General features: G+C 42.7%; 1 protein-coding gene across 7 annotated transcripts in view; it reads right to left on the bottom strand.

The window, feature by feature from the left end:
* Window positions 1–368: 368 nt before the first annotated feature.
* The window catches only part of LOC122751857 (zinc finger protein 260-like), a 28,474-nt gene continuing 4,086 nt past the window's right edge, over window positions 369–24,756 (bottom strand). For 5 of the 7 annotated variants that reach the window (XM_043999071.1, XM_043999073.1, XM_043999072.1 and 2 more), the window contains 4 exons: window positions 14,642–14,739; window positions 9,104–9,230; window positions 8,340–8,435; window positions 369–3,095 (listed from right to left, as the gene is read on the bottom strand). In XM_043999071.1, coding sequence (XP_043855006.1) covers window positions 1,432–3,095; window positions 8,340–8,435; window positions 9,104–9,230; window positions 14,642–14,739 — 1,985 coding nt within the window. In that variant the 3' untranslated portion in view covers window positions 369–1,431. Of the gene's footprint in view, window positions 3,096–8,339; window positions 8,436–9,103; window positions 9,231–9,418; window positions 9,579–10,085; window positions 10,131–14,641; window positions 14,740–24,756 lie in introns of those variants that run through there. The other 2 variants (XM_043999075.1, XM_043999076.1) reach the window with 2 other exon arrangements.

The following is a 24,756-nucleotide window of genomic DNA, read 5'->3' on the forward strand; positions in this document are numbered from 1 at the left end:
CCTGGATTCAAGAGGATCTGAGTTCAAATCGAACCTCAGACACTTTGATAATTACTAGCTGTGACCCTGGGCAAGTTACTTAACCCTCATTGCCCGGCAAAAAAGAAAGAAAGAGAAGAAAAGAAAAAGAAAAAGAAAAAGAATCTTCCTAATAGATTATGGCTAATTTTCCCTTCTGGCTTTGACTTTCTTTGATTCTATTCTAAACCCCAGGACAGAAGAGGCATAAATTGGACCCATCCAAGGCCAGGCAAAATGACTTTAAATCTCAAGAGAAATTTCAACTAGACACAATCCATATTAAGTATGTCCCTGTCTTGGATTAACAAAAATCACTTTAGTCATTTTTTCAACCTTCTTTTATTCCTTTACTCTGAAAATTGAAAGGTTAATTATTTTTGCAAAATAATAATTTGGGTTTAAAATTTGTTCCAACTCTAATAATTGGAGAAATATAAATTAAATAACTTCAAAATTTACCTTAGACCCATTAAATTGGCAAAGATAGTTCAATCAAATGATAAAAAATTCAACAATGATGGAACTGTTAAGTTCATAATAGGCACAGAATTACAGTGATAGTACATATGTATGCTGGTCCAAACCTTCTAGAAAGCAATGTAAAACAAGCATCAGATGCTACAAAAGTGTTATTATTCCTTGACTGATTAAATTTAGTTCTATAATGCTCAGGGCATTATAGAGAAAAAAAGGCTACCAAAAAACACTGATGGGGGCATTAGTCCTAATAGCTCCAAATGGAAACAAAACATGTTTATGATTGAGGGAATGGTTAAACACATCTGGATATGTGAATGTAATGGAATATCAGTGTGCTCACAAGAAGAAAAGGCATTCTGAAGGGGACCAGAAAGCCAGTGGTTGTTTGTTTCCATCTTGTCACAGTTAATATAAGATGTTAAATGCTTAACAAACTTTAAACAATGGAATTTATAATTTCACCCATGAGCATTTATTTTTGTCATGAGTGTGAGTGTTTTGTTTACTATTATAAAGTTTAGAACAAAAAGGAACACCAAATGACTGGTTTTAATCTTATAAGCTAGGGGCTGGTTCAGATCCTGCATCAGCCTCCCATGCTGACCTTACTTAGGCAATGTGCCTCCCCGCAGTGACAGAAGACAGGGACATCATAGAGAGGACAGGGACATCATAGAGAGGACAGTATTTCTACCTCTCAAAACACCAAACATATGCACCAAATGTTGCCATTTGGAATCTCTATATGTGACAAATGACAAATCTTTATGAAACTTTATCAATGTTATCAGAGTCTTCAAGGGACTGTCTAGCCTGAAGTCTCATGTGGTGAGATGCCCCACCATGGATCTCCATGGTCATTTCAATCGAGCATGAATGGCCTGATACTTTCAAAGGGTTCAGCTGGTCCTAGAAGCTTTTCCACACTAATTAAATTGGAGGGGTTTTCTCCCCAGGGTGAATTCTCTGCTGGGTAAGAGGATGTCCCCCTTGACTGAAGGCTTTTCCGCGTTTGTTGCCTTTGTGTTGCTTCTCTCCATTATGAATCCTCTGATGATAAATTGAAGATGACCAGTGGCTGAAGGCTTTTCCACATTGATTACACACAAATGGTTTCTCTCCAGTATGAATTCTTTTATGTTCAGTAAAGTTCCCCCTGTGGCTGAAGGCTTTCCCACATTCCTTACATTCAAAAGGTTTCTCTCCAGTATGAATTCTCTGGTGTTCAGTAAGTTTTCCTCTCTGGTTGAAGGCTTTCCCACATTCATTACATTCATAGGGCTTCTCTCCTGAATGGATTCTTTGATGATAAATAAGAGATGTCCTATGGCTAAAGGTTTTCCCACATTCATTACATTTAAAAGGTTTCTCTCCAGTGTGAATTCTCTGATGCAGAGTAAGGTTTGAGTTTTGCCGAAAGGCTTTCCCACATTCATTACACTGATAGGGCTTTTCTCCAGTGTGAATCCTCTTATGTTCAGTAAGGTGTCCACTCTGGCTAAAGGCCCTCCCACATTCACTGCATGCAAAGGGTTTCTCCCCAGTGTGAATTCTCCTGTGTTTATTAAGGTTTCCCCTTTGACTAAATGTTTTCCCACAGTCATCACACTCAAAGGGCTTTGACCCTGTATGAATCCTTTGATGTTCAGTAAGGCTTCCCCATTGACTGACTGCCTTCTCACATTGACTGAAGGGTATCTCTACAATGTGGATTCTCTTATGCTTAATAAAGGAAGAACATGTACTGAAAGCTTTCCCACATTCATTACATTGATAGGGCTTCTCTCCAGTGTGAGTTCTCTGATGATCAATAAGATGTCCTCTCTGAGTGAAGGCTTTACCACATTCATTACATTGAAAAGGCTTCTCCCCCGTGTGAATCCTCTGATGTTTAATCAGGTGTCCCCTCTGGCTGAAAGCTTTTCCACACTCATTACACTGATAGGGCTTCTCTCCAGTATGAATCCTCTGGTGTTCTGTAAGACTTCCCCACCGACTGAAGGCTTTCCCACATGCATGACACTTGTGGGGCTTCTCTCCAGTATGAATGCTCTGATGCTGCGTAAGATATGACCTTCTGCTGAAAGTTTTGCCACATTCATTACATTCATAGAGCTTTTCTCCAGGATGGAGTCTACAAAACTGAATGAGGTCTGAATGATAACTAAAGGGCTTCCTGCATTTATTATACTTGTAAAGCTTACTCCCTAAGGAGATCCTATTACGTTTAATTAAGTCTGAAAATGGTTTTATGTTCTTTCCTGGTGTATCACATTTATGGAGGTTTTTTCCTGTGGGAACTTTTGACTGTAAAACAAAGACTGATGGCAGACTACAACTTCTTCCAAATGGACTGTAGTCAGGGACACTGCCCTTATTCAAAGCTTTTCTGTGAATGACTGTTACTTGTCCAAATTGTTTCTCCTGTTTAGCCTTCTGTCTCTGTAACCTGACATTCCACTCCCCAGCTTTTCCCATCTTGGAATACCAGGGACCATCCTTTAGTGGGCTTAGCTGTAATGTAGGTTCCCTGGCAATATCACGCATTGGAGATGAGCCTGGGATTTCACACTGAGCATAATGGTGAAGAGAATCTGAAAGAAATCAGAAAAAAAAAAACAACAACAACAACCATCAATAGCGGCTCATCTCTGTGAGAGAGAAAGCAAACTGCTTTAGGGCTAGATTTCTGAGCCTTCCAGAGAAGAGCAACATGCTCATTTTGGAAAAGATCAAACAAAATCTGTTAAGAGGGAATTGAATAGGGAGCAGCTAGGTGGCGCAGTGGATAAAGCACTGGCCCTGGATTCAGGAGGACCTGAGTTCAAATCCAGCCTCAGACACTTGACACTAGCTGAGTGGCCCTGGGCAAGTCACTTAACCCCCATTGCCATGAGCGGGGGGGGGGGGGGGGGGAAGAAAGAAGAAGAGGGAATTGAATCCCAACATAGTCCAGGAGACAGTAGCATAGTAATGATGCCAAGATCTGAATTAATTGTGTTCCAGGATATGGAAACCACCAACAGATGGCACTGAAAACAAGGGACTCCATAAAACACCCAGCCATCTTCTTGGGGGACAGAAGGGTAGACAGAACAGAAACAGCAGAAAAACAAGTTCAGAGCATTACTCAGTTGGAAAATGACTTTTAATCTGTGCAGACAAAAAGGATCAATCTGGAAAATGGAGCAAGGGAAGAAAGTTTCAGAATTGTTGGATTTCCTCCAAATGGTCAAGGGAAGATGAAGTGTCAATGTGGCATGGTGGAAAGGCAGCCAGAGTGGGAGTCAGAGGGCCTTGAATTCCAATTCTGCTACTTCATGCCAGCATGTTAAACAAATCCCTTCACCTCCATGGGACTCCTTTGTAAAATAAAGGGGTCAAATTAAATGATCTCTCAGATCTCTTTCACCTCCAAATAAATCCCTCATCCAGTCACCCTACTGATCTGATCAATGTATTTTAAGAGCCATAAAAGGGAAACTGTCCCAAAATATAGACTCAGAAACAGATTGCAAATCAACAGAATTAAAAGGTTGCCCAAAAGGACTGAAACACACATTCAACTGGTACAGACACATGATTCTCAGGTATTCCTACAAAGGTGACCTGACAGATGAAAAATTCAATAAGAAATGACAGAAGCTGAGGGGCAGCTAGGTGGTGCAGTGGATAAAGAACCAGCCCTGGATTCAGGAGGATCTGAGTTCAAATCCGGTCTCAGACAGTTAACACTTACTAGCTGTGTGACCCTGAGCAAGTCACTTAACCCTCATTGCCCTGCAAAAGGGAAAAAGAAAGAAAGAAAAAGAAATGACAGAAGTTGGAATGAAGCCAGAGCTAAGAAATCCAGGACTTAATTCCCAAATCAGCATCCCATCAGAATAGCTGCTCATCCTGTCAAAAGGCGAAAGGGAGTCATTTAAAAGGCCCCGTGAGTTTGAATTTATGGCAGAAAAGGCTATACTTAAAACATGGGAGACTGGGGAGAAGGGAGATCACTGTCCAATTAAACTCCTTTTTATCAATGACAGGTAAAATGGGCCACGTCAATCAAATATGCAAATAAGAGAATGCTGGGCCGCCAAGCTCTCACGTCAGATAACAGGATTCCCAAAGCTCTCAGAAGGCTATGACGAGGGGTCAAAGTGTCAAGGAGTGATGGGAAAAGCCCTGGACTGAGAACCCCAGGGGTCCTTTACCTTCTTGGTGTCCAAGGCCCTCGGCAGCTAGCACAGCAGAGCCATCTCAAAATTCTGTCTCTCCCCTACATTCACGATAGAAGGGAATGCCAGGGAAGATGGTCCCTCCTCTACCACCTCCATCACCCCCGGGATAACACTGTCCATGTTAAAAAGATTTTGGATTACTTTGTATTTACTTATCTTTGTACACATTGCCCCCCCCCCACCCCTCAGTAAACAGTAAGCTCTTGGAGGGCAGAAGTTGTTTCATTTTTGTCTCTTTACTCCCTGTGCCTATTAGGGTTACACTGTAGGCATTAAAAGATGCTTATGGAATGGCCTCTTCCACCCTTCTGGAAGATTCTGTACTGTGAAAATAGGAGAGTAGTGCAATGCTAGAAATGGAATTAGATAACAAATCTCACTTCATGTGCCACAATAAATTCTAATTTGAACCAATGATTTATTTATTTAAAAAACATAAAAATAATAAGACACAAGTGGCTTTTATCACCATGGGGGAGGTTTGCCATATTCATATCTAGTAAACAGAAGGAAGGAATTACCGGAAAGCAAATAAAGGAGTTTGATTAAAGAAAGAATTTTTGCACAATGCAAAGTAATGCTTTCAAAATAAGAAAGAAAGCAAAGAAAGGAAAGAAGGAAAGAAGAAAAGAAGGAAAAAGGAAGAGAGAGAACATACATGTTTATTGCAAAAATAATATTCCAATGGGGTGAAAGTCCAAAAATATTCTTAGAAGCAATTTTTGTAACAGCAAAAACTTGAAAACAAGTGGAAACAAATGATTGGGAAATGGCTAAGCAGCAAATGAGAGTAGAAAAATGCAATCGAATATTATTATGTAATAATTTAGTTCATTTCATGAAGCACCTGCCCTGTGCCAGAAATTATACCAGGTTCTGGAAGATACAAAGACAAAAGGGAATAGGCTCTTCCTAAAAGAGTTTATGTAAGAAATGACAAAAATGGAAAAAACCAGAGAAATCTGTATAGAATCATGATATAAAGAAGGCCAATTCTAAAGAACAACTTACATGCTGACCACAAATTGGTAGTTAAAGATAACAGGAACCAATTAATGCCAAATACACAAAAAGGTCAATCAAGTTCAGGAAAATGAGTATAATATAAGTACCAACATGTTAAAGTCAATTTACTCTTCTTTGTACATAACAATATTGTATGGACAATCACCTACAATCATTTGGTTTTTGCTTTATCTTACATGCTCATTGTTCTTAATTTCTCTTTTGTGCTGTTATAAATTTCTGAATACATATACTTGTAAAAGGAAATTAAAATAAAATTTACATTTAAAAAGGAAAAGTAAATATAAGGGTCAGAAGAAAAAATATGTCTTCAGGTGCTATTTTTAAAAGGATATTCAAAGGTAATAATAAATTCACAGGAATTCATAAGAGGAAGATTTATTCCTCAGTAGATGTATTCAAATAAAGTCTCACAAATTTTTATCAAATACCTCAAAAGATGATCAAAAATCACCTGAAAATTTCAAGTTCAAATTCTCTAATATTTAGAAAAATTCAAATTAAAATGATTCTTACATCAACTTAAATATAGTAACCTGACTGAGGTAATTATGAAATTTGCTGGTAGGCCTGTGGGAAAATAGGCACACTATCATATAAATATAGTTGTAAGACTGTCTCAACTAATTCAATCTTTGAGAAATGATAAGGAGTTACAAAACTGTTCATATCCTCAGAGGGTGACCCCACAACTAAGACCACATAAAAAGACCTATCTACCTGTATACACACACGTATGTATGTATATGTGTGTGCATGTGTATATGTGTGTATATATACATATACACAATGTGTGTTTGTATGCATGTATGTATGTATATACATATATAGTATTGTATACTAGCTATCTATTAGCTAGTAGGAAACATGAATGCCAAAATATCCATTAGTTGTCCATGATAGCAAAGAATTGAAAACAACCCACACATCTTATTGGGTGATGACTCAACTGTGATATAAGCTTAATAGAACACCATTACTACACCATAAAAAAATACAAAGAGAAGGAGTACAAATCAACATGGGAACATATGGCATGATGCAGACTGAGGAAGAAGCCAAGCAAAAATATGCATGCTCTTAGTGATAAAGGCAACAACAAAATCTGGACAAAATAAAAAAGGGGAAAATTGCTCAGAAGGCCACAGGGAAGTAAACAATACTTTCTCTCATTAAAGCTAATATATACTTTCAATAAAACACTGAAAATTGTTGAAGCATTGAACCTGAGATTGGATCGTATCTTGGTGATAACTAGCAAATGAGGTAGCTGGTAATCCAATGGGTAAGAAGGGTAGACGTGGAGTCAGGAAGACCCGAGTTCAAATTCAGCCTCAAATACTAGCTGTGTGACAAGTCACTTAAACATCTGTCTCACTTTCTTCAACTGTAAAATGAGGATAATAATAGAATCTACTTCCCAGTGTTGCTGTCAGGATAAAATGAGAGCGCACATGAGCAGTGGCTTGCTTAAAGCACTATGTATTTACTTAATAATAATAATTATTATTCTATGTTATACATTAGTAATAGCATTGTTACTTATCATAATTAAGCACACATTCGTGTTTTATAGATGGTACTAAATTCTGAAAGACTTTTTTAATCTTAGAAAATTGTAAAAAGCAATGACTTGGGTGCAGCTAGGTGGCTCAATGGATAAAGCACTGGCCCTGGATTCAGGAGTACCTGAGTTCAAATCCAGCCTCAGACACTTGACACTTATTAACTGTGTGACCCTGGGCAAGTCACTTAACCCCCATTGCCCCCCCCAAAAAAACAAAAAAAAGCAATGACTTTTTATCTGAGACTAGGAGATAGGAAGGGGGGGAGGGGAGGAGAGGCCAGGAAATGGATTGGGTGAATTGGAAGAAAAGAGTCTATGAGTAAGCTCAAGCTATTGGTGTTAAAGTGATTTTTGAGAAAAGTGGATTTGCAAGAGCTAGGAGGAACCTATTAAGAAGTAACTCCATTTTGTTATGGAGTCACCATTTTTGCTCCATGTGACCCCTGCATGACCTCCAGGGCCAGGTTACCACAGCTGGTTCCCAGTAGAGTCTTCTTTCCTCCCCAACTGGCACAAAAGACCTATCCATTACAAAGGGAGATGGCAACAACCCAAAGACTCACATCCTCCTTTATCTTGTCTCACAGATGCTGTATGGTCCCCCTTGATTTGAGGTAACTAGCTATACTTACAAGGACGCCTTCTTTCTCTATCTCCTGTAACTGGTTCTATAAATCTCCTTAATGAGCCAACCCCTTTTCCTAGTATAATCAGTTACACTGTGACAAGCGGTCTTTTTTTTCTCTTTGTCTCATGTAATTACTAACCAGATCCTAAGGACACATTTCCCCCAACTGCTGGCTGCGTGTGTGGCACTCCACTGCAGTGTCCCCATCTCTGGCTTGTGCTGGCTCATCGGGAGTAGCTAGTTAAATGCATGGAAAGATAGTTTGCACCACACTAGCCCAAGGTCTTCTCTGTGAGGAGAACTCCCTGCCCAGCATCTCAAAGGTACAGCCACATGACCAAGCAGCTGAGCTCTTGTCTACTATGTCTGTCTGGTGTCACTCGCTCACCTGAACAAGCACCTGCAGAGACTTCTCCCTCTGGCATCCAGGGTACTCGACCTCTCTCCAACTGGGAGATAACATCTGGTTTGGAAACTGGAAGCCCTATTCATGAAGAGGGGAGAAGGGAATGTTCTAGGGTCAAATGGCCAACTCAAAATTCAATTATCTTCAGGGGGAAAAGGGCAGTGAAGAAGGCCCCAGTATCAACTCATTGAGAACACAGTGATTCTGCCAGTCTTAGAAAATCTTCTCCCACTGAAATGCATAGCATACTGCAGCCCTGTGCTCCCATGCGCTAGGTCAAGCTGCCTCTCAGAATGTTCTGGAGTGAGGGCAGTACGGGATATGCTGGATTCCCAAGAGAATGGATCACACATTTAATTTGGATACAAAAAGAGCATTCATTTATTCAACCCCACCCCCCTTCTAAGAGAGTAGGAAACTTCTCAGGTTTTCAGGTGTCTGGACTAGGGCCTTAGTAATGGTCTTGACCAGGCAGACCAGAGTAGCAGCCTCAGGGAGACCACAAGGAAGCTAGGGGATTTCACCTGGGGATAAGGAGCAGGAATATGCTATCAACCACAAAGGACTGTGGAACCTCCTAACATATACAGTACTGAGTATACCTGCACAGAAATCCAAAACTCAGACTCAGCATTCTAGGACTACACCCACATACATGCTCCCCTCTGCCCCAACCTTTAACAAGTGACATTGAAATGACTCCCAAGTGAATAGTTTCTCAGTTCCCAAGGGAAAGCCATCCTTACCCAAGAAGACCAGGTTCTCATAGTTCTCCAGCATCACGTCCCGGTACAGGTTCCTCTGAGTGGAGCTCAGGCTTCTCCATTCCTCCCGGGTGAAGTCCACAGCCACATCCTTGAACGTGAGAGATACCTGAAACATCAGACAAATCCCTGATCACCCAAGATCCATTCATGGAAGAGCCAGGGGATTGGAAGGATACACTGGGCTTTGCACAGGATGATGGGAACCTAAATCTGGAAATGAACAGTCATTGAGTCCAACCCCTTCATTCTAGTGATGAGGACACTGAGCCCCAGAGAGGAAAAGTGACTCCTTACACAAAGCAGTTCTGTGCACCAGGTGTGTGTCCGTGCCATAATTCACACTCAGGTCCTGTAACTCCAAGCTCAGTGCACTCATTGCCCTGTACATTCTTTGCCAAAGATGATGACAACAACAATGACAAAGAGGATGAAAAGAAGAGCTGACACTTATATAGCACCTACTATGTGCTAAGCACCTTACAAAAATTGGTTCATTTGATCATCACAACCTCGGGAGATAGGTGCTGTTATCCCCATTTTTACAGATGAGAAAACTCAGGCAAACAGAGATGAAGTCACTTATCCAGGGTCACAGCATCTGAGGCCACATTTGAACTCAGGTCTTTGTGATTCCAAAGCTAGCATTCCCTCCACTATGCCCCCTACCTGAGACTCAATTTGGATAGAACCCTACTGAGGGTTCTATGTATAGATATTTGTTCTTTATTCCTCAAGTTCATCCTAGTAAATCATTTACCAAAGTGAAAGCCAAGCAAGCCATGCCATTTAAAGCCTGAAACTGTATTATTATTGTAAAGAGCATGTGCCAAGACGGCCAGATAAGGAAACAACCCACTGAAGCTCTCTAAGACTTCCCCTTCACACTGACACAAAACTGCCTCTGAAGTATCCCAGGAGCAGGGAAGCAGCCTCTCAGTATGGCAGGAAAGGTCTGTCTTACCTGGGTGGGAGGCAGTGAGGTCCAGGAGCAGCAGCAGCTTCTGGGCTCACAGCAGGGGGTCTGAAGCAGGGCTCTGAGTCTGGGGCACTCCACCAGTGAGGCTTCACCCACCTGCAAACCAGCAGCTCCCTGGGCAGGTGAGCAGTCTGGGAAGCATCACAGAGACGCTCACCAGGCACCCCACAGCCAGCAGAGACTACTGGGGAGGCTTTGACCCTACTGCTCACCAGTAGTGAAGCCTCATCCAAGACTGGTCAACAGCAAGTTCTTGCCCCTGAGACCTCCCAGCAGAGAGACTGTTTCCAGGGTAAACCAGCATCAGGGGATTCCAACCCTCAGAAAAAGGCAATAAAATTACCCTTCCAGGGTCTGCTAGCAGAGTGACTGGTTACCATAACAACTCAGCAGCAGGACACCCCCCCCCCCAATACACACACACTTGGGCAGATTAGAAACAAAATTACTCCTCCAGGGCCAGCTAACAGAAAGGGCCTGATAACAAAGTAACCCAGCAGCAAGGCACCACCTCTGGGGCAAACCAATAATAAGATCACTCCTCTAAGGCCAGCCACCAGAAAGACTTTGTCAACTTTAGCAACCTAGCAAAAGAAAGCAGCTAAACCCTAAAGCTCAGTGAAAGACCCAGAGCCTCAGAAGAAAAACTTGAGACAGTTTAGGAATACAGCGCTACTCGAATGAAAACATCAAGGCACAAAATGAACAAAAAACAACAAAAAAAAAGGCTTGACTATGGACAATTACTATGTTGATAGGAAAAAATCAAGGCATAAACATAGAGGAAGGTAATAGTAACAAAATGGCTACAGATGAAGCTTCAAAGAAAAATGTAAGTTGGTCTCAGGCCCAAAAAGATTTCCTGAAAGAGCTTAAAAAGGACTTTAAAAAGCAAATTTGAGAAGTAGAAGAAAAATTGGGGAAAAATAAAAGTAATGCAAGAGAACCATGAGAAAGAAATGGAAAAGTTTACTGAGGAAAGTAACTCCCTAAAAACAGATTTAGGCCAAATGGAAAAGGAAGTACAAAAGGTCACTGAAGAAAATAATTCTTTAAAAATTAGAATTGACTTAAAGCATTCCTTTCTTTAATTTTGTAATTATTTACTGTAGGAAAGCTCAGAATATCACCACTGTTTTAGATAACAGAATTGATAGCTGAGCAAGGAAACATAATTTAGATTATAAAATTCTTGCCTTAATAAAAAGTCCTTAAACAGTGGAAAAAAATTAGAATTGAACAAATAGAAACTAATGACTCTATGAGACACCAAGATACAATAAAGCAAAATCAAAAAAAGTTTAAAAAAATAGAAGAATATGTGAAATTTCTCATTGGAAAAACAACTGTCCTAGAAAATAGTTCCAGGAGAGATAATATAAGAATTATTGGACTATCTGAAAGCCATGACCAAAGGAAAAAAAAAAAGCTTGGACAATATCTTTCAAGAAATTATCAAAGAAAACTGTCCTGAAATATTAGAACAAAAGGGCAAAATAGAAATTGAAAGAATTCATCAATCACCACCTGAAAGACATCCCAAAATGAAAACTCCCTGGAAAACATAGCCAAATTTTAAAGCTCACAGATCAAGGAAAAAGTATTGCATGCAGCCAAACAAAACAACACATTAAAATACCATGGTCAGAATTACACAAGATTTGGTAGCTTTCGCAGGGCTTGGAATATAATATACCAGAAGGCAAAGGAGTTAGGTTTAAAACCAAGAATCACCTACCCAGCAAAATTAAGTATATCTTTCGGGGGGGGAAAGACATTTAACAAAATAGAGGACTTTCAAGCATTTCTGATTAAAAGGCCAGAGCTGAATAAAAAATTTGGCCTCCAAATACAAGACTCAATAGAAACATAAAAAGGTAAAAACAAGAAAGAAAAACTGTTAGAAATTCAATAAGGTTAAACTGTTTATATTTCTATATGATAAGATAATATTTGTAAGTCTTAACTGCCAGAGTCACAAATAAGAACAGGGGTCTCAAGTCAGGCACTAGAGACAAAGTTTAATCACAGGATGCTGAGTATATATACAGAGAGATACATGCAGCTGGTCAGTGTATCTATGCCAGTGGAACAAACTTAAATAATGTAACACTAGGACTTTCACAATGATGAATATCAGGAAAAAGATCTTTGGCTAGTTCAACAAAAACACACTGTTGGTGCATTCTATTTAATCATGTGTTTGTTTCTTGTATCTTGTTCTTGTGGATCTTGGCTACAGCCCTGGAGTCATGTTGCTGGCCTTCCAGCTGGTGACCCTGAGGTTGTTGCTCAAGTACAGTAATCATGCTATATTTTGTTAACCCATTCCAATCTAGCCCCCACATCTCCCCCCTTTTTATAATGCAAAGAGAATGCACTGTTCACTGTAGTTTGTGGAGTATTTTGAGAGGTAGAGGGAGCTGTGAAAAGGGCATAAAAACAGTAAAAGCAAAGAGAGGCAGAGAGGACTATGTGGAGAAATTCCTGTTTTGGCTGAAGCAAGTGCCAAAAGCATTAAGTAATATAGGTTAAACCTAGAAGCACACAATAACATGAAAAATACTCTAAATCACTAATAATAAAGAAATATAAACCAAAACCATGCTGAGACTTCACCTCACACTGAGCAAATTGGAAGAGATGAAGTAAAAGTCACTGCTGGAAGGGTTGTGGAAAGATAGACACACTGGTACATTGTTGATGGAGCTGTGAAGTGGTACAATTATCTTAGAAAGCAATTTGTAATTATGCAAATGTTCATATACTTTGATCCCAAGATTATTGGGCATATATCCCAAGAAAGCTACTTACAAGAATAAAGTTTCCATATGCTCCAAGTTATTTATGGCAATACTTTTTCTGACAGCAATTGGATAGCAAGAATTGGAAACAAAGTAGATACCTATAGATTGAGGGGTGGCTAAACAAATTATGGTACATAAAGGTAGTAGAATATTACTGTGCTATAAGAAATGATGGATGTGATGAATGCAAACATGGAAAGGATTATACAAACCGATGCAGAACGAAGGAAGCAGAGCCAGTCAATTTACTTAAAGGAACCATCGGGACAGTTGTATTATAGAATGTGCCTTGTCATTTGTCTGAGTAATCGGCAGCAGGAACAATGGACCTGGAGTCACTGAGACCCGAGTTCAAACCCTGCCTCAGCTACCTACTTGCTGGGTGAGCCTAGGCAAATCCTTTTACCTCTCTGTTCCTCACTTTTCTCTTCTGTAAAGTGGAGATACATAAAAACACCTATTCCCAAGGTGAAGGATGTGAGGAGGAAATGAGATGATCACCATAAAACACTTGGCAAACCTTAAACTGCTATTTTTATGATTAGCAAAAAAAAAAAAATCTGGAAACAACCTAAATGCCTAATGCATGGGAAATGGGTCTGGTGTGTTGTTGCTCAGTCGTTTCAGTCATATTGACTTTTTGCGACCTCATTTGGGGTTTTCTTGGTAAAGATACTGGAATGGTTGCCATTTCCTTCTCTAGCTCATTTTACAAGTGAGGAAACTGAGGCAAACAGGGTCAAGTGACTTGCCCAGGGTCACACAGCTAGCAAGTGTCTGAGTCCAGATTTGAACTCAGGTCTTCCTGACTCAAGGCCCAGCACCCCATCACTACCCTATTAGGTAGGACAGACTGTGGTATATCAAAGGGAGGGCACGCTCTCCATCACAAAGGAACAAATTGAAAAATGCAAATTCAGACTTAGCAGAACTAGGAGTATAACTGTTGACTGTCATTAAATATTTCAAAAGTGTGAATGAGCAACCAGACGTCAGAGAGAGGTTTAGAAGGCATAAGTGAGAAGTATGCACAGACAGCCATTTGCCCTTGTGGATGTTTTTCATTTTTCCATGTGATTTCATTGGAGCCTGGCCCAAGGAAGTGGTAAAGGAAGGCTTGTTGGCTGATGAAGAGGTGGCTCTGGACCTCCTTCCACTCCCACAGAACACACTGACTTTGGGAATCTTGGTGACTCCCTCACCTGGAGCCAACTTTCTGGGGAAGGACCTCTTGAAAGATGCTGAGCCTGGTCCTTGGATAACAGACACAGGGTCTATGACCAGGTCAACACTTTAAGCCATCCTGGCTTTGGAAGGACCTGCAGCTAACTGAAGACCTTCAGGAGCCTTCTAGGATCCAGGCTCAGTCATCACCAGACCCTGAGAAACTACCAAACTACCAAAGAAAAAAGCACTATGGAGCTGGACAGAAGCTTAGCAGTCGTCTGCTCTAACCTCCTGGCCTGTGTACTAAACTGCTGGGTCATGGGTGTTGACAGTCTTTAAGGGCCACAATCAAGTCTGAAATGAGTCTCCTTTTATTAGGAAGAGGGCCCAATTGTAAGGATCCATGACCTCCAGGGACCTTTCATGGGAATAGCTTGCTCTTAGGCAGACAATCACTGAAGCTCCGAGGCATGGTGGAGTTCCGACCACTGATAATGGAAAGAAACGTTTCTCTGTTCTGAAAAACAAGAGAGTATTTAAGGAGAAAGAGAGGAAGCCTTAACTCACCTGAAACCTGGTGGGCAGAAAGCCAGAAATCATTCCTTCCTCCTCGGTCTCCTCAATGCTCTTGTCTTGGTAAAGAGAAGAGTCTTGGAAAGGCGGAGCTGTGGCAGAAGAAAGAAGGCATGAGGGATGATGAGTGTGTCTGCAGTTCTAAAACTCACCAGGGGGAAATTTCCCAGAGGTCCCTAGAGTGTGAGAAGTCAAAGGCATTAAAGAAATGCTTGTTAAGCACTTCAGGTAGAGCCTTGCCCTCAGCGACCATCAGGGAGAAGAACTAAGACTATTAATAAATCAACAGACAAATAATCATCAAGCATCTTCTTTGTGCAGTGCAGTGGATAGAGCACTGGGCCTGGAGTCAGGAAGATCAGAGTTCAAATCTGACCTCAGACACTTACTAATAACTATGTGACCCTGGGCAAGTCACTTAGCCCCTATTTGCTTCAGTTCCTCATTTGCAAAATGGGGCCACAATGGAGAAGGCAACAGTAAACCACTCCAGTATATTTCCCAAGGAAACCCCATGGATAAAATCTGTGGGGTCACATGACTGAATGACTGGACAACAACAACATGGGCTAATTACTGGAGATACAAATAACAGCTAGCATTCCAACAGTGTTTTAAAGCTGGCATAGTGTCACATACAATGATCTCTTTTCACTCTCACAGCAATCCTGGGAGTTAGTGACTTTTGTTATCCCCATTTTACAGATGAAGAAAACAAGGCCGAAAAAGGATAAGTGACTTGGACAAGGTCACACAGCTAAGTAAGTGTCTGAGACTGAAGTCCAGACCAATTTCAAGTCCAGTGCACTATCCATTGAGCCACCTAGCTGCCCAAAGAAAGATAAAAATGAAAAAGGCCTTGCCCAAAGGAGCTTGTATTATATTGAGGGAAAACAACACATAGACACTCATAGGCTGTAAACATGAGGTCATCCCGAGGTGGGGGGACCACTAGCAACCAGAGGGAAATCAGGGAAGGCCTTGTACACAGCAGCTGAGGGAAGAAGCCAGGGAGGCAGAGGCAAGAAGGAGGGCCTTGCAGGCCCAACAGACAGTATAGGCCATGCCTGACTGAGGCAGGGGCTGCTCTGACATCCCCCACAGAACCTAAGTAACCAAACTCTGGTTGGGTTCATAAGGACCTCTGAGGGAGAATCCCAGTCCTGCCCCCACTCTGGGCTGTGTGATACTGGATATGCCAGTCACCCTCTCTGTGCCTTAACTCTTCCATTAATGAAGACAAATACTTTCCCACTCCCCTTCCTAGCTCAAAAGATGTGGGAGGAATCCACTGACTGGATGCCCTAGAGCAGGTCCTTTGGCAGCTACAGATTGTTAGAGAGTCCCCAGAAGTAGGAGCACGATTGGTGGAAAATAACCAGGCAAGAGGAGTCTGAATGGGCTTAAAGTGATGGTTAAGCAGCCCTGACACCAAAGATGATAAAAGATGAAAATAGAAGGGAAAAAAAGAGATGGGTGGAGCTGTGATAGTGACTTATCCAAGAACACTCCAAATCAAAGAGAAATGCACAGGAAAAGGAGAAAGAGAAGGAGGAAGAGAAGGAAGAGGAAAAGGAAGAAGAGGAGGAGGAGGAGGAGGAGGAAGAGAGCTAGCACCTTGGACAGCACCTAAAGGTTTACAAAGCAGTTACAAGTATTAACTAATTTGATTCTCACAACGCTGGGAGGTGTTATTAGTATCCCCATGTAAAAGATGAGGAAACTGAGGCAGGCAGAAGCCAAGTGACTTGCTCAGGGTCACACAGCTAGTAAGTGTCTGAAGCTGGATTTGAATTGGGGTTTTCCTGACTCCAGGCTCAGTGCATTACCCACTGAGTCACCTAAATAGACAGTCTCAGAGGGAAGGCTCGAGTGGGGATCAGGAAGGGCTCCCTGCAGAAGGTGGGAAGCCAGGGCAGCCAGGAGGCAGAGAGCCAGGCAGGGGGAGTGCCTCCCAAATGGCTTGTGTCCCACCCAAAGCACGGCCAGAAGGTTAGTGTTGCTGGGTTGCAGAGCACATGAAGGGGCAGGAGGGGCTGAGTGGCCTGTTTTCTTTTTTCTTTGATCCTAGAGGCTACTTTGTTTAACAAGGTCTCTTGGCCTGGAACTTGCAGACAAGGTGGCAACATGGGGCTAGACACGGTGATGCGAATTGCAAACTGCTGACATCACTAGACCAAGAAGATTCCCAAGCAGATCAGTGCTGACCTGAAGCATTCTCCCCAGCAGATGGCCTCAGGGAGCCAACCTTGCTATTCAATGCAAGGTCAGAGCTTGGGAGCTGGAAGGACCCACAGAGAGCCTTTCAACCACTTTCCTCATTTTGTTTTGAAATTTTATTTTCTTTTTTCAATGAATACAAACCGATTTTCTTTTTCTCCTCCCTTCATCCCCTGTTGGGAAAAGAAAAAGAAAACCCAAAATGAGGATAAAAGAAAAAGGGGGAGACTGGGGTAGACCACAGCAGGCTACGCTCTCTCTCTCTCTCTTGCTCCTAGGACCCTTGTGAACAAGCCACACTACCTCTTCTCTCTTTCCTGGGACTCCATGCTGGTTTTCTTCAAAGCTTACTATAAGACTTCTAGGGTAGAGCCAAGATGGCAGTGAGCTCTCAAACTCATGACACAATCACTCCAAAAAACATCCAAATAACACCAAAGGACAATTCTTGGAGCAGTAAAATCCACAGAAGAATCATCTTCCAAGCAAGGACAGCTTGGAAGGTCAGAAGGAGGGAGCTGCTGTGCTGAGACAGGAGGGGAGCACAACCCCACAGTCAGCCTGACACAGATCCAGTCCCAGGAAGGCCTCACCAGAGAAAGAGACCCCCAGAACCTCTGAATCAGCTGCAGTACCAGTGTTGTCTGGAACTAAGCTCACAGTCTGGTGAGAGGGCTGAACCCTTGGCAGGGAGGAAATTCCAGGGGTCTATGCTGGTGCTGAGGCAGAATTGGGTTTTTCACCCCTGCTGGGAACCAGGAGGTAGGCTTGAGTAGCAGTGGCCCAGGTGGGGGAGGGGCACAGGCTCATCAGAGCTGACAACCACAACACACAAAGCTGGTGGATTAGCAAGTTGGTCTGGGGTCATCTAGGACCAGGGAACAGGCCAGGCAAATGAAGAACCTGATCCTCCTTAATTCATACCACCTGGGACCTTTTGAAGCTTGGGATAGTGCAGCCTGGAAACAGTACCCACTCTAAGGAGCTAAAAGTCACGTAAAAGAAAGGCAAGATGAATGGACAGAGAAAGGTGAGGACCATAGAAAGTTTCTTTAGTGATAAGGAAGATCGAGGGGCACCCTCAGAGGAAGATGTCAACATCAGGGCCCCTATATCTAAAGCTTCCAAGAAAAATATGAATTGGTCTCAGACCATAGAGGTGCTCAAAAAAGACTTTGAAGATAAATTAGAGCGGTAGAGGAAAAAATAGAAAGAGAAATGAAGGTGATGCAAGAAAGACATGAGAAAAAAAGTCAACAGCTTGAAAAGCCAAATTGGCCAAATGGAAAAGGAGGTACAAAAGCTATCTGATGAAAATAATTGCCTAAGTTTTGGGATTTAACAAATGGAAGTTAGTGACTTTATGAGAAACCAAGACACAATAAAGCAAATCCAAAAGAATAAAAAAACAGAGGGCAATGTGAAATATCTTCTTGGAAAAACTGCTGACCTGGAAAATAGGTCCAGGAGAGAAAATTTGAAAATCAATTGGTCTACCTAAAAACCATAATCAAGGAAAGAGCATAGACATCATCTTCCAAGAAATTGTCAGGGAAAACTGCCCTGATATTCTAGAAGCAGAAGGTAAAATAGAAATTGAAAGAATCTACTGATCACCTCCTGAAAGAGATCCCCAAAAGAAAACTCCTAGGAATATTATAGCCAAATTCCAGAACTCTCAGGTCAAGAAGAAAATATTACAAGCTGCCAAAAAGAAAGAATTCAAGAACTGTGGAACCCCAGTCAGGATAACTCAAGATCTAGCAGCTTCTACATTAAAGGACCAGGAGGGCATGGAATATGATATTCCAGAGAGCAAAGGAATTGGGATTACAACCAAGAATCACCTATCCAGCAAAACTGTGTATAATCTTTCAGAGGAAAAAATGGGAATTGAATGAAAAAGAGAAATTTCAGGTGTTCATGATGAAAAGACCTGAACTGAATGGCAAATATGACTTTCAAATATAAGACCCTAGAAAACCATAAAAAATTGGAGTTGGGGGACATACCTGGGGTTGTACAGTGGGTAATTGTCTTGTGTCTGAGACCAGGTTTTGGCTGGGATCCCCCTGAGTCCAGGGTAGATGCTTTGTCCACTGTGTCACCTAGCTGCCCCATGATGACATATTTAGGGTAAAATTGAGGAGTGATGGGAATGCACTAGGGAGGGGGAAAGGCAGAGTTAGCATGGGGTGATATCAAACATGAAAGAAACAGGAAAGGGCTTTTGAGTGGGGGAAGAGATGGGGGAGGAACATGGCAGTAAATTAATTTTACACTCATCAAAATAGGCTCAAAGACCTTAATCTCATCAGAGTTGCCTCAAGGAAGAATACACACACACTCACACGGGTGGAGTAATCTATTTAATCTGGGCAGTAAATGAGCCTAACATTCATCAGAATTGGCTCAAAGACCTCAATCTCATCAGAATTGGCTCAAGGAAGGAATAATATATACACTCAATTGGGTGGAGTAATCTATCTAACCCTACAGGAAAATAGGAGGGGAAGGGGATAAAGAGAGAGAAGCAAAAGAAGGGAGGGTAGATTGGGGGAGGGGACAGACAGAAGCAAGTCCCCTTTGAAGAGGGATAGGGTGAAAGAAGGTAGATAATAGAGTAAATATCATGGGGAAGGGAATAGGATGGAAGGGAAACAGTTAACAATAGTAATCATGAAAAAGAGAAAAGAGGGGAAAATTGTACAAAAAAATATTTATAGGAACTCTATGTTGTGGCTAAGAATTGAGAATCAAGGGAATGTCCATCAATTGAAGAATGACTGAAGAAGCTGGGGTATATGATTGTAGTGGAATGGTTTTGTGCTATAGGACATTGTAAAAATTATTTTACTAACTTGCGGGCCTAATCTGAATGGGGGGGCCTAATCTGTTGACTTTTGACTGGCTGGCTATCTGACTGCTATTAATTTAATATGGGCCATTTATAAAATTCTCCCACATTTGCTCCTCCCAAATTGATAAGCAAAAGAGGATTAAAATGTTTCTTTTAGTTAAAGCAAATATGGGGGTTACTTAGGTGAATAAACTTAGAGTTAAATGTAGAAACAAGGATAACAAAATTAAAATACAACCTGTCAGTTTTAACTTTCTGCCACCTCTCACCTATGGGTATGCTGGCCGCTGCTGCTGTGGCCTGCAGCCACGCCTCCTTAATGAAGACTCCCAGCACTTCTTCTCTCACTGACCTCCTTCTCACGTCTCCCCTTTCCGTCTAACTTCCCTCTCTGCACCGTAGCCTGAGGCTCCTTAGTGAACCCCCTTTCTATATTGTTGCTAGGAACCCCTGCGTCTCTCTCATCCACCTCCTTTTTTTTTCTCTTAGTCTTCCAGCGTTCCTCCACCCTTTTCTACCTACCCCAGTATATAAAAGGCTCTCTCCTCACCTGAAACTCGGGCTGACCACCTACACACACTGAGCTAATTTGATGGCCATGCTAACGCTGCAGCTGAGGAGCTCAAGAGATCCATGGGCACCACACCCAGGGCTTGAGGGGCTATGCCCCCTGCTGCGCACCTGGACCGGCAGGGCAGGGTAAGCTGGGATCTCCATCTGCTTGACTGGCGTTTCTTAAAGCCCACCGGGCTTTTCAGCTCGGCTGAAGTGGAGGGGGAGGGGCACCAGCCTCTCTAACACAGAGAAGAACCCTGAGGGTTCTTAATCTCAGCCCAAAGGCAGGGTCTCCAAATCACAATAAATTCCCCCAACACAACAAACAGGATGATCCCAGAAAAGTCTGGAAAGATTCATATGAACTGATGAACAGTGAAATGAGCAGAACTGGGAGGACATTGTGCATAGTGACAGCAGTATTGTTCAATGAGCAGTTGTGAATGACTTAACTACTCTTAGCAATGCAATGATCCAAGACAATCACAAAGGACTAATGATGAAGCATACTATCCATCCCTATAGAAAGAATGGATACATATATAACCTATATCAGATTGGCTGATGTCTTGTGGAGGGGGGAGGAAAGGGAAGGAGGGGGGAAAATTTGGAACTCTAAATCTTATGAAAATGAATGTTGAAAACTACCCTTACATGTAACTGGAAAAAAAATAAAATAAATGTTTGTTGCACTGAAAAAAAAAAAGAAAGAAAGAAAACCCTTCTAACCAATATCCATAGTCAAACAAAAAGTAACCCATTTCCTTAAGCCCTTCATAAATAACCCTCTTGGCAGCCTAGTAACAGACCCCTTGATGTGCACCTGCAGAAGCTGGGAAGCCACCTTCATTTATGTTCAATCTAATTACCGAGTTATCAAGAGATCAAACTAGGGGCAGCTAGGTGGCGCAGTGGATAGAGCACCGGCCCTGGAGTCAGGAGTACCTGAGTTCAAATCCGACCTCAGACACTTAACACACACTTACTAGCTGTGTGACCCTGGGCAAGTCACTCACTTAAAAAAAAAAAGAGAGAGATCAAACTAGCCTGGCAGCTGCTGGAGAATTAAAGCCTGTCTTACCAATGGTGAGAGGCCTGTGTTACCTGAAGAGGAAAATAGCACACCTGTGTGCTATCACTTCTGCAACATGATCAAAGGCATCTGTGGCCTCCAGGTATGCCTACTGTTCAAGGAGCTAATTTAATGGAGCTGGTGCAACAAGATGCCCTGAGAGAGAGCAGGCGGCAGGTATCAGGCAGGACAGCCCAGCAGTACCTTCTCTCAAAGACTGCTGGAGCTAAGCCCCGAAGCCCTGGGAATGGCCAGCATCCCCTCACCACCTAGTAGTAGGCCTCCACCAGTCGCAGATGACCATGGATCAGCGCCTTGAAGAGCCACAGGCCACAGTGTGGCTGTGCAGTCTTATATGGGAGCTACAGCTCCTGAGTGACTTATAACTGGTAACTGCCACATCCCGTGTTGTATCTACCCCAAGAGGAGTAGCTGGAGTGTCCTCTCCTACACACATACATACATACTGTAAGGGACTAAAATTCTAGCTAAGCTGTCTAAAATATCTAATGAGTGGTCACCAATAAATTAGAAGCTTTAGCAAGAGTTAGACTTTTAAGCATTTATTAAGGAGAATAAGAATTTGGTAAAGAGAGAGAGAAAGAGGCCTAGATTCAGCTATCTATTTCAGGAAGCCAAAATTTCTGCTCCACTCTCCATAAGAGTTCTGAAGAAAAAGGGCAAGAGAGCCAGCCTCACCCCTTCTTCCTCTCACAAGTCTCCTGTGAAACTGGGAACATCCCATCCACATGCACACATAGCTCTAAGCTCATTGGCTGGTAGCTTTGATAGACAGTACCCACGAGCAAATGTCACTTCCTGATGCCAAAGAAAAGCCGCATGGCTTGCCCTCATTTGCCTTCTCCTCATGGTGGAGCTTTCCTACAGTAACTCTCCAGCAGGTGGCATCACTCCAATTGTTATGTGGGAATTTATTGTGATTTGGGGACCCTACCTTTGGGCTGAGATTAAAAAGCCTTAGGCCCTCAGGGGTTTTCTCTGTGTAAGAGGGGCTGGTGCCCCTCCCCCTCCACTTCAGCCAAGAGGAAAAGCCCATGGGCCTAAGAGAATGGGGAAAGCCCTAGCTCCCTCCACCCTGAGGGGAGCTACCCTGGAGATCCCAGGCTTGCCCTGCCAGTCCCAGGTGCATGGCAGGGGGCATGGGCCCCTTGAGTCCTGGGTGTGGTGCGGCATGGCAGACTCGAGCCCCCCGGCTGTAGCCTTAGTGCAGCCAGTGGATTAGCTTGATGTGTTCAGGGGTGCAAGGAACCCGAGGTTTGAGGGAAGAGAAGGAAGATATATACGGGGGAGTTAGACAATAAGGGGGAGATGGAGAAAATGCTAAGAGCAAGGAAAAGGGATGGACAGAAAGAGGACAGACAGAAAGGGGACACCAGAGGACTAGGCGGACACAAGGAGGTTGGTGAGAGAAGAAGCGCTTGGTGGTTTGTCACGACAGTACAGAAAGGGGGTTTGCTAAGGAGACTGAGGCTATGGTAGTGAGAGAGAAGTTAAAGAATGAAGCAAGGGACTTGGCATTAGAAGAAAGGAGCTGAGCAGTGAAAGCGCAGGGGAGCTGGAGTAAAGGTGAAAAAGAGTGAAAGTTGGAGAGGATTGGAGGCAGACCGTCCAAGCAGCATACCCTCAGGCAAGAGGCCGCAGCAGTCCTTATATTAAAAGCAGTCAGGTAACTTTGCATTTCTTCTCTCTCATATTTACTTTTATAAATAAACCCCGCTTTGATTATTTAATTAAGAGGCTTCTTAATCATTTGCTTATCAATTTGAGAGCAGAGCTAGTGTGGGGAAATTTTATAAATGGCCCATATTAAATTAATAGCAGTCTGGGGGCAGCTAGGTGGCACAGTGGATAGAGCACCGGCCCTGGATTCAGGAGTACCTGAGTTCAAATCTGGCCTCAGACATTTAACACTTACTAGCTGTGTGACCCTGGGCAAGTCACTTAACCCCAATTGCCTCACTAAAAAAAAACAAAAATTAATAGCAGTCAGATAGCCAGCCAGTCAAACATCCACAGATTAGCCCCTAGACCCAGCTAGATTAGTCCCCCCAAGTCAGTTAAAATATTCTTACATTTGAATGGTGACCACGAAGGGACCTACGGCCCAATTATAATTTTTCTAAACTCATAATTTTTCATATGAGTCCAGTTATATAAATTTTTCAGATTAGCTAAACAGTAAAAATTCTTTTTTACAGTTACAATACACAATAGCAGAGCCCAGCCCCCAAAGCCTTCAGCCCCTGCCCCCATACACACACACACACACACACACACACACACACACACACACACACACACACACATAGACAATGGCAGGGTCCCTGCCCTGCTTCCTTCCAGCTCAGCCCCCAAAGCCATACTCCAAGGAAGTTACCTATGGAGATAGGGCTCTGGCAATTGCTCCCCTGGCCACAATAGAGAAGCCAGAAAAGACAGTTCCCACCACCAAATGGTTCAGCATTAGAAATGGACATGACTTTATTGGGAGAACTGACATGAAGGAAGCTACCTTGCCATCTGCCTTGGCAATGCCCCCTTGGGACCACCTGCCTTGCAGCTGAAATGCTGTCTCCCCCGTGAGAATGCAAACTCCTTTAGGAGGAACTGCACCTTTTCTATTGGTGTCCCTAGCACTTAGCACAGTTTTGCAAATGGTGTTTAATAAATGCCTTTCCATTCACCCACTGTCAGCTACAATAGCTGAGAGAGCTGCGCCACTCAGTAGCTAAAATGCTGGGCCAGGAGTTAGGAAGACTTAGTTCAAATCTGGTATCAGACACTTCCTAGATCTGTGACCCTGGGCAAGTCCCTTAACCTCCGTTTGACTCGTTTCCTCATCTGTAAAACAGGGATGATAATAAGAGCACCTCCTATTAGAAGCAAGAGTGGTGAGGATCAATTGTAAAGCACTGGGCATAGAGCCTAGTACACAGTAGGCGCTAGATAAGTGCTTATTTCTTCCCCCTCCTTCCTCTCCTAGGAATCAGGAAAGAGGTTATTTCTCCCCCATTACAGGAGAGCCTGGTCCTAATCATTTCTTAAAAGGCTGAGCCAAGTGAACTGAGATAGGAGAGCAACATGTACAGGGACAGAAATGTTAGAGAAAAAAACAACTTGGAAAGACTTTATTCCATCAAACAATTAAATAATAAACCAGGAGTCCAGAACGCCGAGGAGGAGGAACCCCACCACTCCCTCCTGCCGGAGGACCAGAGCACAGAAGAACTCCCGATGCACGTGCACGGCCACTGAGGCAGGGGGCTGTCTGCTGACCCAGAGGAGGAGGTGGGGGTGGGGGTGGGGATAATGGGGTAGGAATGGGAAGGACAAAATACAAATGCATTGAACAATAAATATTAGGCAAGAAGGCGCAGGAGA

This window comes from Dromiciops gliroides, chromosome 3 (assembly GCF_019393635.1).
Source record: "Dromiciops gliroides isolate mDroGli1 chromosome 3, mDroGli1.pri, whole genome shotgun sequence".
NCBI lineage: Eukaryota > Metazoa > Chordata > Mammalia > Microbiotheria > Microbiotheriidae > Dromiciops > Dromiciops gliroides.